The sequence below is a fragment of the Lagopus muta genome, chromosome 2 (assembly GCF_023343835.1).
Source record: "Lagopus muta isolate bLagMut1 chromosome 2, bLagMut1 primary, whole genome shotgun sequence".
In the NCBI taxonomy this organism is placed as follows: domain Eukaryota; kingdom Metazoa; phylum Chordata; class Aves; order Galliformes; family Phasianidae; genus Lagopus; species Lagopus muta.
This window is the reverse complement of record NC_064434.1, coordinates 27,227,855-27,242,750: the sequence shown is the minus strand read 5'-3', so window position 1 is coordinate 27,242,750 and position 14,896 is coordinate 27,227,855. Positions and strand designations below refer to the sequence as shown.

General features: G+C 42.9%; 1 protein-coding gene across 9 annotated transcripts in view; it reads right to left on the bottom strand.

Annotated features, from left to right (window-relative positions):
• ADGRB3 (adhesion G protein-coupled receptor B3) overlaps positions 1–5,347 on the bottom strand; it is a 459,396-nt gene extending 454,049 nt beyond the window's left edge. For 3 of the 9 annotated variants that reach the window (XM_048936524.1, XM_048936532.1, XM_048936533.1), the window contains exons 1-2: positions 5,223–5,347; positions 1,674–2,651 (exon numbers count right to left, since the gene is read on the bottom strand). In XM_048936524.1, coding sequence (XP_048792481.1) covers positions 1,674–2,427 — 754 coding nt within the window. In that variant the 5' untranslated portion in view covers positions 2,428–2,651; positions 5,223–5,347. Of the gene's footprint in view, positions 1–1,673; positions 2,652–4,175; positions 4,333–4,973; positions 5,088–5,222 lie in introns of those variants that run through there. The other 6 variants (XM_048936529.1, XM_048936530.1, XM_048936526.1 and 3 more) reach the window with 6 other exon arrangements.
• Positions 5,348–14,896: the final 9,549 nt, after the last annotated feature.

Sequence of the window (14,896 nt, the reverse complement as noted above, 5' to 3'; positions counted from 1 at the left end):
GAAAGCCGCAAGTAGGGACAAAAATTGAAACGTGACAGAGACTGGAAAGAAAACGCGTTGCCAACATGTTTGAGAATTCAAGAAAAAAACAGAGCATTTGCCCTAAAGCGTTCTCTGTCCTCTCTGCTAAGGACAGCAAATGGATGTTTTACATGGGAGGCTTTGGAATTCAGCCTATTTTTGCGGGAGGTCTGACGGGCCCCAGCACCCGGCAGCGCTGTCACTCTGTCCCCTTCCCCAGGGACCCGAAGGCAGGTCCTCATCCCTGGGTCGCGCCGTGCCCCGCGGGAGCTGCTCGCCCTGGGCTCCGCGGCCTCCCGGGGGCTAATTAGCTCTAATTAGCGCTAAGCGACGCTAAATGCCGTTCCCGCCGCCTCTCCGGGAGGTGACGGGAACGGAGATTCCCTGTCGTTTCGGATCGCTCCGAGCTGTGAGGTGCTCGCAGAGACCTGCGGGGCACCAGAAGTGTCTCCTGTCCCTCTCAGCCCCGCTGGCACGGCGGCAGCTGGAGCAAGTTCAGCTTTTCTTCTCCCACAGCACTGGGGCTTGGCTGCCCTTAAAGAAAATCCTCTCCTAACAACGTGTCAATGTTACATTCCTCCACAAAGCCACTTCTATGAGGGGGGCTGGGAGCTTGGCGCTGCCTCGCAGCAGACTGGGAGCTTTGTGGCTGTGCAGAAAACAAGGAGAGTGGGAACACTTCCTGCATTAAAATGCAGCACTCCGGGCTGGGTGATTTATCCCTTGACGCAGGGGCAGAGACCCCCTGGCTGCTCTGTCCCTGTACGACTGCTCCGAAGGACCGCACGTACAAAGGCTACGTTCAGACACCCCTCTCTGGGTTCAACCTACGTTCTGATCTCCCTGCAGTGTTCCTCCAGTGTTCCTCCCAAAATCACCTTCATACTTCTCCAGAACATCAGGAAGCCACAGCAAGGGGGGAGGGGTGAGGGGAGGGGAGGGCAAGGAGCTGCCACTCACTGCTGGATCCCTGCCTTCCCACCATTCCACCTTTTCCAAGGGGGACACGAAGCAGCTGTCAGGACTGACACATCCACCCACCCCCTCTCAGATGCAAAGCCTCCATCTCCTCTAGCTGAGGCCTCCTGGGAAAGGGGCACTGCAGCAGCCTGCAGCCCCTTTGCAGGGCTCCTGGCAGATCAACGAGCCTTGTGCAGCACCTCAACGCATCACAGAGTGCTTGCCCTGGAGAAAAACGTTTGCTTTTGGTTTAGTTTTTCATTGCTGAAGTCTGGCTCAGCTCGCACTAGGAGTACTTAGCATGGTGAATCACTGGGTATTTTACAGAGTTTGCCTGCATGCCTTTGGAAATGTTTCTCTTCCAAAGTCAAGGGTCTCAGCGAGATGTTGCAGTGAAGTGTACGCAAGTGAGGTGGTGTGTGGTTGCTGGCATTGCTGTGAGAGAGGGCTGACAACTGAGCATACCTGTGTTTGAGGACTTCCAACAGTACTCAGCAGAACTATGTGCCCAAGGCTTGGCCAGCTCTGAAATAAGAATGCAGCCCTCCCTGCCCTAAGGGAGTGCACATCATCTCCAGCCCTTGGAGTGGAGAGCAAGTCATACAAATATGAGCACCACAGAGAGAAACGTGGAGCAGGGCATAGGATTGTCACCCCCCCTCCGTCCTCCTCCCCCCCACAGTTGCACCTACCTTCCTTGGGAGGCCGCTTGGCTTCTCTGGTGAGGTTGCAGACCTGAGTGGTTTGCAACTCCTGGGTCAGGCAGCCCTCCGTCTGCTCGTTGAGGGGCAGCACCACATTATTGAGCAACACCAGGGACTGGTCGTCTATTCCCCATTCTCCCAAATGCTGAGGGCAGGTGCATTTTGTATACATGATCCCACAGGATTCAGTTCTCCCATTCTCAGATTTCAAGCAGCTCTCCAACCAAGTGCATAACACATGGCACCCAAACTGGCTTGGGCTCACCTTGTTCAACACCAAAAACTCAAAGAAGGATTTTTGGTCTTCTTCCTTTTTGTGTAATCCTAGGAAATCGATGGGATAGACACGACGTATTTGAATAAAATTCTTATCATACTGCAGAAATACAAAAGCATTCTTGGAATCGCAGAGCTGCATTATGGAGTGGTTGTTTTTTAAAAGATCCTTTATTTTTTCATGGGAAAAATGATCAAACTGATAAGCCAAGAGGGAAAAGTTGGAGCAGCTGAAGTCCTTTTTGGAAAATTTCAGGTAAATACTATATTTGGTCGGGTCTGGATTTTCCAGCGTCCAAGTGCAGTTTGTGAAGTTTTTAGGAAACATTTCACTTACAGAATATGATCCATAAATGACCCCCTTCACCAGCGTGGAACACCAGAAGTCTTGGGCGGCATTAAATCCAAACATAACCAGTAGATAGGTGGAAAATATATAAATCAGCAAATTACGAACAGCCTTCATCCTATGTCATTTGGCCTGCAGGAGATGAAATGAAATAAAAATGCAAGTAGAATTCTTCCCGCATTGAAAACCAAACTCCTTCCAATACTGGAGCCAGCTGTTGTCGGGCTTGCCGATAGAGCCCTTCAGAAAGAAGGGCAGGTAATTTTTATTTTATAACGCGAGGGATCGCGTTGCTGCTGTGTGAACAGCGCCATCACGTGGCATCGCCACAGCCCAATCTTCTACAGCCAAATTTAAAAAAAAAAAAAAAAAAGAAAAAAAAAAAAAAGAAGAAGAAAAAAAAAAAAAGAAAGCATCTATTAGTTTATTAATAGGAATGTCCTCTCCTGTCTATGCTGGAATCATCATGGCGTGGACCAGAACTGCTCAAGCTGCGTAAAATCTCAACGCCTCGCCCAACTGGCTGAGAACAGGGCAATTTGTTTATTTATTTCTTCCAGAAGTAAATAAGTGGCCCTGCTGTGTTCATGCGTGTGCACATGCGACTGCACATGCGGAATTTCACCAGAGGAGATTAAGAAAACCTGCAGCATCTCTTGTTATATATTATTTTTCTATTAAGTCTGGTAAGTAACTATGAGGAATTACAGCCATAATTTAAAAACGCACAAATTAGTATTTGTTACAGATGGAACATTATCTCCCATATGCCTGCATGAATTCACAGTGGCCACCTGGTATGCAGAGGTCTCTATAAAAAGAACTCCCAGGCAGGAAATATTGAGATAAATGTATTAATAAAATGTTGGGACTATCAGAGAAAGCAGCAAAGACAGACAGATGAAAGTGGTGGTGGTCTGACACCACGCTGTGCCAGCATTTCCAGATAGCAATTTGAATGTGTTAACAGCCTTTTAGGATATACAAAATGCATCACTATATTGCTGTCTGCACACATTAGCTCTACACAGTGCTACACAGGACCTCTGCACATATGGCCCTGTGCTGGGCATCTTGCTGCCCTCTCATCATGAATATCTCGAATATCTCATACTCTCTGATGAGCCCCTGTGTTTTGCAGATGTGTGCTTTGGTAATGAAAGGCATGTTACATTTACCCTGCTAGCATCACCAAATAAAGCTGTTTTATTCCATCTGTCAAGCGCTAAAGCCTCTACTGTTCTCCTAACAGTGGCCTAGGTTAATAAAGTGAACCTCAGTTATCTTTACCTGAGTAATGTTATCCCCCCCAAAATTAGACTGAACGTTTTTAGCATTAACCTTTGAGAAGTTGCTTATCCCTTACAAACAAGGAGCTTTTCATGTGCTTTCAAAGGTGAGCAGCAGAAGTGGTGCCAATCCCCAACTCTAGCCTGCAGCTCCTTCTGCTCTGTGAGCAGAGACAGACAGACACACAGACACGGTCACAGAGTTGTGCTGTGTGCCTGTGCCTCACATTTCATCTCCTTGCCACACAGCAAGGCATCTTCTGCCTCCCATTGCGTAACACACAGCAAATCACCAGATTAAGCTCCCTTGAAGAGATTTTCCTATCTCCTAGATTGCAATTCAAACTCAGAATCTTGAAGTGGGCAAAGCAGCACCAACTCTGACCCTCTTTATAGCTGTGGTTTAAAAAAAAAAAAAAGGAAAAGAAAAGAAAGAAAAGAAAAGCAGAGCTGCTGCCAGCTCTATCCACAGGATCAGATTTTCTCATTCTGAGCATCCATCTCAGTGAATAACGCTGTCCTCCTCCTCCAAACAAGGTTGGTGCAGCTTTTGAGGTTTAAAAAATAGAAACTTACAGGGAATTCTGGAAACAATTTCCCCTTTGCTGAAGCACTTTGCAGGCAATGCAGTTCTGCGCAGTGTTATTCAGGATGGTGTAGGCGTTGAAGGCTGATGTGACAATAAGTGTCTAAATTAGGAGTTCCACCCATGAAAAAGGATTAATTTTATAATCTGGAAAGCAAAAAGGGGGCTTACTTGCTTTTTAATATGAAAAGGAAAAAGCCTCTGACTTTTCTCATCCTCTGTGGTATTTGTATTAGAAAAAATAGAGACGTCTGCAGTGCTCGGCTGTTTTCTATGAGGAATCATAATCGAATAGCCCTCATTTTAGTTATGCGTTTGTTCGTGCAGAGCCCCTGAAACAGCATCGCCTGAATCCCCCCCATTCCCCCAGTGCGTTACACACACACCCGAGCGGAGCGTGCCGGCAGCAGTTCGCAGTAGTGCTGAATGCGAGAGCCAAGCTGCTCGCTGCAAGGATTAGGCACCCCGATTTAGAAAGGTCTCCCTTCCCCATGACGGCTGAAGCTCAAGGGAGGCCGCAGAGCTCAGGGCTGCCCGGCCGAGAAAGGGGGAACCCTCTCTGCTGAAAAGCGAACGGGCGCTGAGTTTGGACGGATATTCCCTGAACTGATTTTCTATGTGACACTGTAGTTCAGCCGAACATAGACGGCGCCATCACTCCACTTATTTTTTGTTTTTCCTCAGCAGAAGACCCACTGACTTCTCTTATTTTAACTTCCTATTAACCTAACATCTCCCCCCCACCCCCTGCTATCCCCCCCATAAAATTGCCCCCATCGCGCACAAACCTCAGGTTCTCTCGGTCTCGCTGGAAATGGCTCTCCGGGAAGCAAAGCTGTCGCCAAACGGACTTCGCTAACTTTTCAGCTGCAGCGCTGAGCCGAACGCCGGGCTCATGCTGGATGCGCTGCCTCTCTCTATCCTTCAGCAACAGCCTGTCCCCCTCCTCCGCCGCCTCCTCCCCGGAATCCCAAACTAAAAGCTCTCCGCTCGTAATCCCCGGGAATGGGAGATGGAAATGCCCCGGGCACCCTTACCTTCCACTCCGAAAGCTGGCAGGCTATTTCTCTAAACCTCTAGCACCACAGGCACACGTCCCGACACCAGTGATGGAGAGATTCCCCTTCTGTCGGAAGCACCGTTTCCCATTTTCCCCGGCTCCGGTTCAAAATCAACACGGAAAAAAAAAAAAAAAAAAAAAAAAAAAGCAGCAGGAGAGAAAAAAAAGCGGCGAGAAAACCCCCGCACGCCTCGCGCACCCCCACCACGGAAAAACAGCAGCTCGGGCTCCGGATCCGCCAAATCCAACCACATGAAGGCAGGGGAAAAAAAAAAAAAAAAAAAAAAAAAAAAAAAAAGAAAATGAAAAAGCCGACAAAAAACCAAAAATACCACAACCTCAAACCAGCAAGACTGCAAGGGGGGAAAAATGGAAGTGGCTGAGCAAGCGGAGGTTTTTTTTTTGTTGTTTTTTTTTTCTCTTTTTTTACTTGAAACAAAGTCTCAGCACAGCAGCCCGATGAGAGGCGATGCCAGGCAGGCGACGGTCTGAGAGAAGGACTGAGGCGCGAGTGCAGATGTGGTGGGTTTTTCTGTTGCTGTTATTACTAATGGGCTTATTCCTCTTGCCTCCCTCCTCCTCCCCCCGCGGGCACCAGCGGCCGGCCGGCGGCGGGGGGGTCCTTGGCTGCCGATGGCGGGGAGCGGAGCGAGCGCCGGCCGCGCAGGGAGTACGGCGGGAGCGAGCGCGGCTCCACCGCCGCGTGTGCGCGCGTGTGAGTGTGCCAGCTCCGTGGGGGCCGGCGTGTGTGCGCGCCCCCGCGCGCGCCCCTTCCCCGCCCGCTGGTGGCGGCGCGCCTCGCTCCGCGCGTGTGTGTGCGCGCGTGTGAGTGTGCGTGTGCCCGGCACCCAGCACGTCCCGGCTCGCCGCGCCTGGGAGGTTCTCCTGGCTTCGGTTCCCAGCGCTGCGCCCCGGCGTAAGGGAAACTCAGAGGCGGGGAGCGAGGGCGGCGGGGAAGGGAGGGCGGGGGGCGGGAAACCCGCACTTGATCTCCTTCCTCTTGTTCCTTCTTTTGAAGCGTAGCCCCCCCTGTCGCAGCCTCGAGAGCTGTCGGTTTGGTTCCGCGCTGCAGATTAACTGATACAGCGCTCCGAGGATAAACCCTTTCAAACTGCCGCCTGCCTTTGACTGGAACAATAGCAATTTTCTCAGCGAGATTGCGATTGACACCGTATTTCGTTCCTCGCCGGGGATAAGGCTGTGCCTGGATCGCGGCTGCCTGGCGTTCGTTTCGCCGCCGCCGCCGCCGCCTGGGCACTGCGCGGCGTGTGGGAGCCCGGAGCCCGCCCGGGGATTCTCGCTGTCGGTCGCGGCCGCCGCGCTGCGGGCGGAGTTTGCAAGGAGGCAGCGGCCCCGTTCGCGGCGGGTGGGGCCGGCACACGGGGATGCTCGCGGAAGGTGCCGTGCCACCGTGGATGAGGTTCCCCCCCCAGCCCCCGTGAATTCGGTATCGCTGGGTTGAACGTGCCTCCCTCCTCCCTCGCCTTCTGTCTGTGTCTCTCGCAGTTGGAGTTGGGCTCTCCACCGGCGTGCGAGATCGCGATAGCAGATATCCGGTGTGAAAATGAGGAGATGACATTTTAATACATAGAGCTGTCAGCCCGCGGCTCGCAGCCAGCTGCTGAGAGATCCCGCCGCTCTCTCGGCGGGGGAACAAACCATCTCCCCCCCTTCAGGGAATGGTGCTCCTGAAGTCCACACGTTATGTGGCTGCCTGGTTCTGAGAAACCGAAGTTTAAACTTCTGGACATGGCCCAAGGCAGTGGTTCCTTAGAACAAGGAATTGTCCACTGCCACCCTAGCCTCGGAAAGGTCTGAATTCCAGTAATACGGGGCTTTTATGACCACAATTACACACTGCACAAATTCTCATCAGAAGTACTGCTGGTCACAAAGCAGTTCTGACCAAAGTAAATGTAAGCACGGTTATGGCTTTTTACTGTACTTTCCATAGGTACAAGCTGTAAACTATGTCCTTGCTGGCTTTTACAAACATAAATAGCCCATGCCTCTGTTGTCAAAATAAAACCAAAAAATATGTCCAAACCAAGGGAACTATGAGAAATGTGTATGATCTATACCCAGCAAATATAGCACAATGAAAATTGAACTGTTTATGGCTTAGGGATAATCAGACTGTCTCACGTTCGGTGACATTGTGATATTTGTGGATGATTACCATGTTGCTTGAAATACTTTGAGTAATTCCACTCACTGACAGGTTGATGTGAGCAGAACAAATCAAAGTGTACATACACTGCAGCCTTTTTCATTCCTTTCATTGTAAACGAATAACATGAGGTTAAGTCATAGGGGAAGCCACCCTGAATGAACTCTTAGAACTGTTTCCTATGGGATTGGCAAATTGCAGTTTATAGAATCATAGAATCGTTTGAGTTGAAATGGACCCTTAAAGGCCATCTACTCCAATTCCCTAGCACTGAACAAGGACACCCACAGCTACATCAGGTTACCTGCTTATCTGCACAGTCTGACCTTGAATGTCTCCACCACATCTCTGGACAACCTGTTCTAGTATTTCACTACTTTTATAGTAAAAGCCTCCATCCTTATATCCAATCTAAATCTCCTCTCTCTTAGTTTGAAAACATTTCTTTCTTATAGTCCCCCTTGTGAAAGGCCACTATCAGGTCTCCCTGGAGCTTTCTCTTCTCCTGGCTGAACAGCCTCAGCTGTCCCAGCCAGTAAAAATGAAAATTAATACACACTGTACAGCAAGCAACTGCCTGGATATCCCAAGCCCTAATCTTCTACTTTTTGTTTCTTTGAAGACATGGCAGTGCTGGAAAGGAATCTGGAAGTGTAGACTCTTTGGTCTCTTGTCTGCAAACTGGGAGAAAGGCTGCAAGCTGCACATACTTGTATGTTAACTCTGCAAGTTGAATGGAAGTGTGGTAGGTGCAGAACAGCCTGCAGATTTCTTAAGACTTGCTACAATCAGTTGTGCATTCTAAAATAAGTGATACCATTGGTAACTACTCAAATATCTGTCATCCACTTGTGTGTGCTTGCATCCTTGCAGTAAGGCCAAATTCAGAAAGTTTGTATGCTGTGTGTCACACAGGTGCATTTGAAACAAAAGTCTGTATTTTGATAAACTAGAAGCAAAATACAGGATTTGTTCAAGTTCATGAAACATAAATAAATAGAAATGTAGCAATACATGTCTTTAAACTGGTCGTGCAGATCATTTGTATTTGGAATGCTTCTAGCTTATAGGTACATACGTTCATGTGTTCATATGTGTAGAGCAGAAGTGAACTTACATCAACTGTCCAGAAACACTGAGCAGTTCCAGCTTCTGAACCTCTGTTGCAACCTGTGAGTAAAGTATTGATGCAATCCCATACTGTTTCACAGGAGCACAGTCTGAACAGCATGGCACATGTGGTGCCGTCTGCACTACAAAGAAAGTAAGAAGGCACCAAAAAGAAGTGTTATGTCACTCAGTCACAGTGTTGTGGGAATAGGCACAACACAGTGTGAACACTAAATTTATAGTGCTGCTTTCTAGAGTGGATGCAATTGTTTCAGAAAGGTTGGGTTTGATCCAAACTAAGAACAAGGTCTGAGAGTAATATTTTTAAGTAATTTCTGTATGGGTGAAAAAAATGATGCTTACTAAATTTAATATGCTGGATGGAATAAATTAAAGGATTTGCTTAGTTGCTTTTATTTTTCTTCTTTTTTTCTTGACACCTACAGTAGCAGTTTAAGATCTTTGCTATCTCAGTCCTTGTAGCTAGGTGATTTAAGTTCATGTTCAGGTTTTAGTGAGCGTAGCACAATTATAACTGGAACTCATTGAGATTTTTGGTGCAAACTGTAAAAGTGAGGCCATAATTTAATGCAGTTGGCTTTGGAGGATGTACTGTTCTGTCACTCAACTGCTGTCATCTTTAGCAGGACTCTTTCCAAGTCAAGGTCACTGTTTCAGCCTGCATTTCTTCTCTTTGGGCTAATAAAAGATCATCTCCATCACTGAAAACTGATGGTTTTTCAACAAAGAATTTATTTAAATGTCTTTAATTTTCTAGCTTAATCCTCTATGATCATTCTCCCCTATCATATCATACGATTAATTGGTTACATCTTTATGCAGTCAGTTACTGACTTAGATGTCACCTTAGTATGCACAAAAATGGTAACAAACATGGCTTATAGAGTCAGGTAAGCATAGAGTGTCATTTCTATGAAGCCTCTTAACTCACATAATAGTGGCACCAATCTGTTCCCTACATCTTGATTTGCTCCAACATGGAAGACCATTCAAAATCCCTTTTGGCAAGCACAGATTTTTTTTGTCTGCATCACAGTTTCTGCTGAATAACACCAGATTTCTACAAGAAGGCTATACCTCTGCTATAAGTCAGGAAAAAAAATTAAACCAATTCTGGTATGACCATCCCAAGTGAAATGTTATTTAATTTAGTCTGAAGCAAAGAAGTAATATGGAAGATGCTGGCCATCATAGCTATTACAAAATTCGATAAATAACTAACCAAGAAGAAAAGAAAAAGACTTTTTTTTTCCTCTTCCCTCCCCTCAGACAGGCTGGGAGCAAGTGTAAATTGGAAATTGTTTTATAGAGTGATGTTTACTTCCTAGTCCAGTGCGTTACAAATTAAGAAATACTGCATTTCCCTACTTACTTCAGATTTTAAATGAATTGAACCTCTGTTAATTTTCTCTGTGTCTTCTAGAGGGAATACACATTTAATAAATATTAGATTATATCGTATTATCAATTGAAAGATCTTTTTTTAAAAAGCAAGAGAGTTGTGATTACATTGGAATTGTATTAAAATGCTTTGTATTTTCATAAATAATTAACGATGCAGTACCAGTAGATGGTGCTCAAGAATATATAGCATAACTGATAGGTAGGGGTGGTTAAATGTTTCTATTTAAAAACAAACATACAAAAAAATTAGAGAAAGCACTGGTTTTCCATTGAAAAGTTGATTTTTCATAAGAAAACGATGTCCTGTTTCAAATTTCAAACAAACTTTCATTTGGTTGATGATTTTCAAGTTGAATAGGTCAACTATTTCCTTGCTTGTTTGTTTTCTTTGTTTATATATCTTCCTCAGTAAAGACTTATCAGAACTTTGAAATTCTGTTAATCAGTTCAAATATTTTAGTATTGTCATTCAGCCACATTAGGCTAGAAACAATGAAATTAATGCAATATTGACTATGGAAGTGTGAGTCATAGTAGTCTGAAGCAGATCTGAGGCCTGTGCAGCACTCTTGCCTCAGACAGTGACCTTTGACTCAGCACAGGGATTTTTTTGAGGATTTGGCTTCATGAAGTGTCATGCTCATCTCCAGCAATTAGAGATCTGTATAAGTCTCCAAATAAGTTTCAGTTTCACTTGCAATACTATTCACTAGTTTAACTTAATCCATTCTTGTTTATTTGCATAAGTGGTCCAGTAATTTTCAGTCTTACATTTTCCTGTCTCAGTATTTTCAAAGAACAAGGCTCACAGTAAAAATATAAACTATGTGAAACCTGATATATATCACTTCCATTAAATTTGCTGCCTCGAAGTTTAATTGTGTGTCATCATGTTAAGGCAGGCAGAAATGAAATTCTGGCTTCTAGTAATTATTTCACATATTTTTATCGTGCCTTTTAAAATTTCTCTTTAAACTTCCTCTTTAAAATGTTTCCAGTTATTCCAACCTATTTCCACAAAGCTTATTTAAGATCTTCCATCACTCATGCCACCTTTCTTTTCAGGTCCTTCTAGTTTTCTAATACCTTTTTGAGATGTAGAAACCAGCACTGCACACAGTAGTTCAGATCAGCACAGATTTATGTTAACACTGTTTTTCCTTATCATGCTCAGTCCTTGATACATTTTAATCTCTTCCTTCTGTCTTCTAATCATCAGCCAAACTGAACAGAGGCCTACAGTTAGCCGTCTTTGCCTCTCCTTTGTATCAGTCTCTTGAGAGAAACATTGTCAAGACCTCCAGAAAGTTTAAATAAATTATGTCTGTTGGTTCTCCTTTGACCACTGCAGTATTTTACTGATGTGTTGAAACCATTCTGACAAATGGGTGAGACATCATCTTCCTTTACAAAGAGCTATAATCTCATGAGCATCCAAGTGTTTTATTTTCTTAATTTGCCAGGTACAGATGCAAGATTTATGAATCTTTGATTCCCCAAATCATCCTAAAGCCTTTTAATAATATATGCAAAACATTTGTTTCTCTCTAACCTTCCAGTACTGGAGTTGTTTTTCAATTAGAGTTTTCATAGCTCAACTACTTCTTGTTCAGAATTTTCAGTCTTGGTGGCTTCCTGCTTTTTAAATGATTGATTCATTCCAGCACCTCTTCAACTGATAGTTCCTCATTTTTATTACTAAAGAGTAGGTATCTCCCTAACATCCTCTATTGTGAAGGTTGCTGAGAATAAATCTTCTATTTTCCTAGCAACATCCTTCTCTTCCTTAATTGCTGTCTTTATTCTCTGAATTTCCCAGCAGACCTAGTGACTCTTACAAGCTTCTTGCTTTTGATATAGTTAAGAGGTTTATTTTAATTTGTTTTTATATTTTTAACTGCTTGATTTCCAGCAGATACCTTTTCTTCCCAGTTTTCCTTCTTACTTCTTGGCTGTCACAGCTTATGATTCTTTCCCTCATTTCATGACAGCTGCCTTTGCAGATTTTCACAGTTCCCACTTAGCTCAAGTAGTGTCTGAAATCCTTTCATTTCACTGATTTGCTGATTTGCAGCTCATTTTCTTTTTTTTTTTTTTTTTCCCCCTCTCATTTCTCTCTCCTCCATATGCATAGTTATCAGTGTAAATATTCTTGGGTTTGGAAGCAACGTGAATGCCACATCTAATGATCCCACTACCTTTAATTTTAATACCACTGTTTTCCTTTTTTTTGTTTGTTTTGTGTTTGTTTTTTTTTTATCTTGACTAATACCATTTTATTGAATGCCTTTCTAAAATTTTGTGTCATTGCATTTGATCTTATATTTTATCTCTTGCTAGATGCATTTAAACTCAATTTTCTGTAATCACTGTGCATATAATTTCAGATATTGTTAATCCTTGGCTTCTTTCTGCTTATTATGATTGAAATCTAAAGGCATGTCTAAACTATGTTTTAATATGGAGCCGTAGCTTATCAGGCTGAGCTAGTTGATTTAAAGCCATCTTATGTTTTCCAAAGTAACAGTCAGTTCTCAGGATAGTGTCTTCTCAGTATGTGCTATTTGAAGAAATAACTGCACCTAGTGTTCTGAGAAATGATATTTCTTAAGGTTTGGTATTTACAGATTTTATTTGTTTCCAATTGGGTAGTATAAGATCTACCCTATTATCTTGTGTTTTTTCCTTTTCAGTACTGCATACAATATCCCAGTTATGACTTGTATGCTTTGGTACATGCCTTCTTGTAGCCTGGGTAATAAAACTTTTTAGTAATAGCCACGCTGATGTACTATTCACTTAAGATGTTTTTTTCACACTGTAATTTGTTGAACCTTTTACATAAATTGCAAAATTCCTTGCTTAGTCTGACTTTCTAGAATAAGTTACAATAAGCTACTGTTATTTTCTGTTTATTCATTTGTTCTTATTTATTCATGTATTAAATTATTTATTCCGTAGTGTTTCTATGCTACTCTACTTCCATTGTGATTATAACATAAGTCCTTCTTCTATTGGAAAGCTTTCTATTTCACTGATTTTTGCTTTTAAGCTGTAATTGCATATAAATATTTTCAGTTCTTAATTTTGACCAGACGTCGTTCTATGGCATCTTTCCTGAATTTGTGCTTCTTCAACTGATTTTTTCATGTACAGTAGGGAAAAATTACCAGTAACACTGGTAGATGAATTGTCTTTCTTTGGCTAGGTGATCAGAATATTTTTTTGTAGTCTTTCAATCTACTGAATATGTTTTCAGTACTTTATATCTTACATATTTAATGATTGTCATTTGAAAAGAAACTTACCACTAGCTCATGGTTGCATGTACTTTCATGGGGGAACTGTAACATGTTGTCCGGTTGTATGACTATAAAACTAGGAGGAATTCATTGCAGTTCCCTACATGTAGACTATATCCTAAGCTTTACCAAATTAATTGGAGAATATGTATGCAAAGATCAAAACAAAAACAGGGCCACAGTTTTCCTGTTAATTATCCAAATGCACTGAAATCCTCTTTATACGAGGAGGACAAATTTTTAAAAATGCCCTTTCATCTCTATTATTAATCTACTCTAGAATATTGCCTAGTCATTAATCAAATTGAACTGTGATAAATAAAAAAAAAACCCTGTGTTGTTTTGGATCGCTCTGCAATAAAGTAAGAAATTCAGAGTTAATGTTGTTCATTTTGCATATGTACTCTGTCTACTGAGATCACTAATCCCAAAGGATAGTGTTAAAAGATGGCGCATTTTCTTGTGTTGCTTTCGGGTTTTTTCTGCATTAGTAAAAGTGAGGGACTGATAATACTGCCTAGAACTTAGCTTTCTGCCATCAGTAAAGGTTTGGTGCTTAAAACATAGAAAATATAGGTTGTTTGTTCCATACCAAGTTCAGCTGCAATCTCTGTCTAAAATGTTGGTCTAAGTGACAATACTTTTTTTTTTTTTTAATTTAAACTAAGAGTTCAATTGCTTAGCGGGAGAGTTAGGTTCAAATTCATTTGTTGAAAGTTTGAACCATACAGTTTTTACTTTCCATAATTGGTTAGGCCAGCAAGAAGGGTGGTAGCATTTTGTTAGACCTAACACAGGTGTCCTTGGTTTTTATTATTCCTTTCAGGCCCGTTTCAGGGTGACTCCATTCCTAATATTTACATTATTACACTGTGTGACTTTGTTTTCTCATATATTTAGTATTTCCATGGAAAGGCTATTCTTTTGGCCATCACTAGGTCAGGAAACTTTATTCTGAAGTATAAAAAATGACAGGTTGTGAGCCTATGTGGCAGGTAACTAATCTTCAAAACTCTTCATCAAGGATGCTGGACATGTATATTAAAGAGAAAGCCTGTGATGGTGGTGGCAATGTGTAGTTGGAGATGTCAATTAGTGCGCAAAATCCTATCCACTTCAGGAATTTCTCAGAGCTGAAAATAATTAGCGGTTGGGAGAATGTTAGGAGAAAATCTTGCCTTGTTTTCAGTCCTCTTTCCGTGTTTACTTACAGTCACTACTGAGACAGAAAAGCCTTTAGTTTAGTCTATTATGACCACTTCAATCTTCACCCTTTTTGGATGTTTTAATTCTAAAAAAAACTTAAAGGAAGATTTTCAGACCTCATGGAACCAGATGGAAGCTGCAGCATTTGGGATATCAAAATGTCATGACATCAGTATTCCAGCTTGAAAATGTTGGCTGAGTGCCTGTAATTTCCTAAAGTGACTGAACATATTTCAAAATTTAAAGATCTAGTCAAGACTCAGGTCAAGTTGATACAAAGAAAGGAAAACCTCAAGGTCTTTCTTCTCTATCTGAACTTTTTTGTTCTTGTAAATGTAATAATTAAATTTGAATACAACAAATACTTGGCATTAGATGCGTTCCTGTCAGTGTTTTAAGAAAGGAAATGTCCTCTTCTATTATTGCCTATTCTCTAGT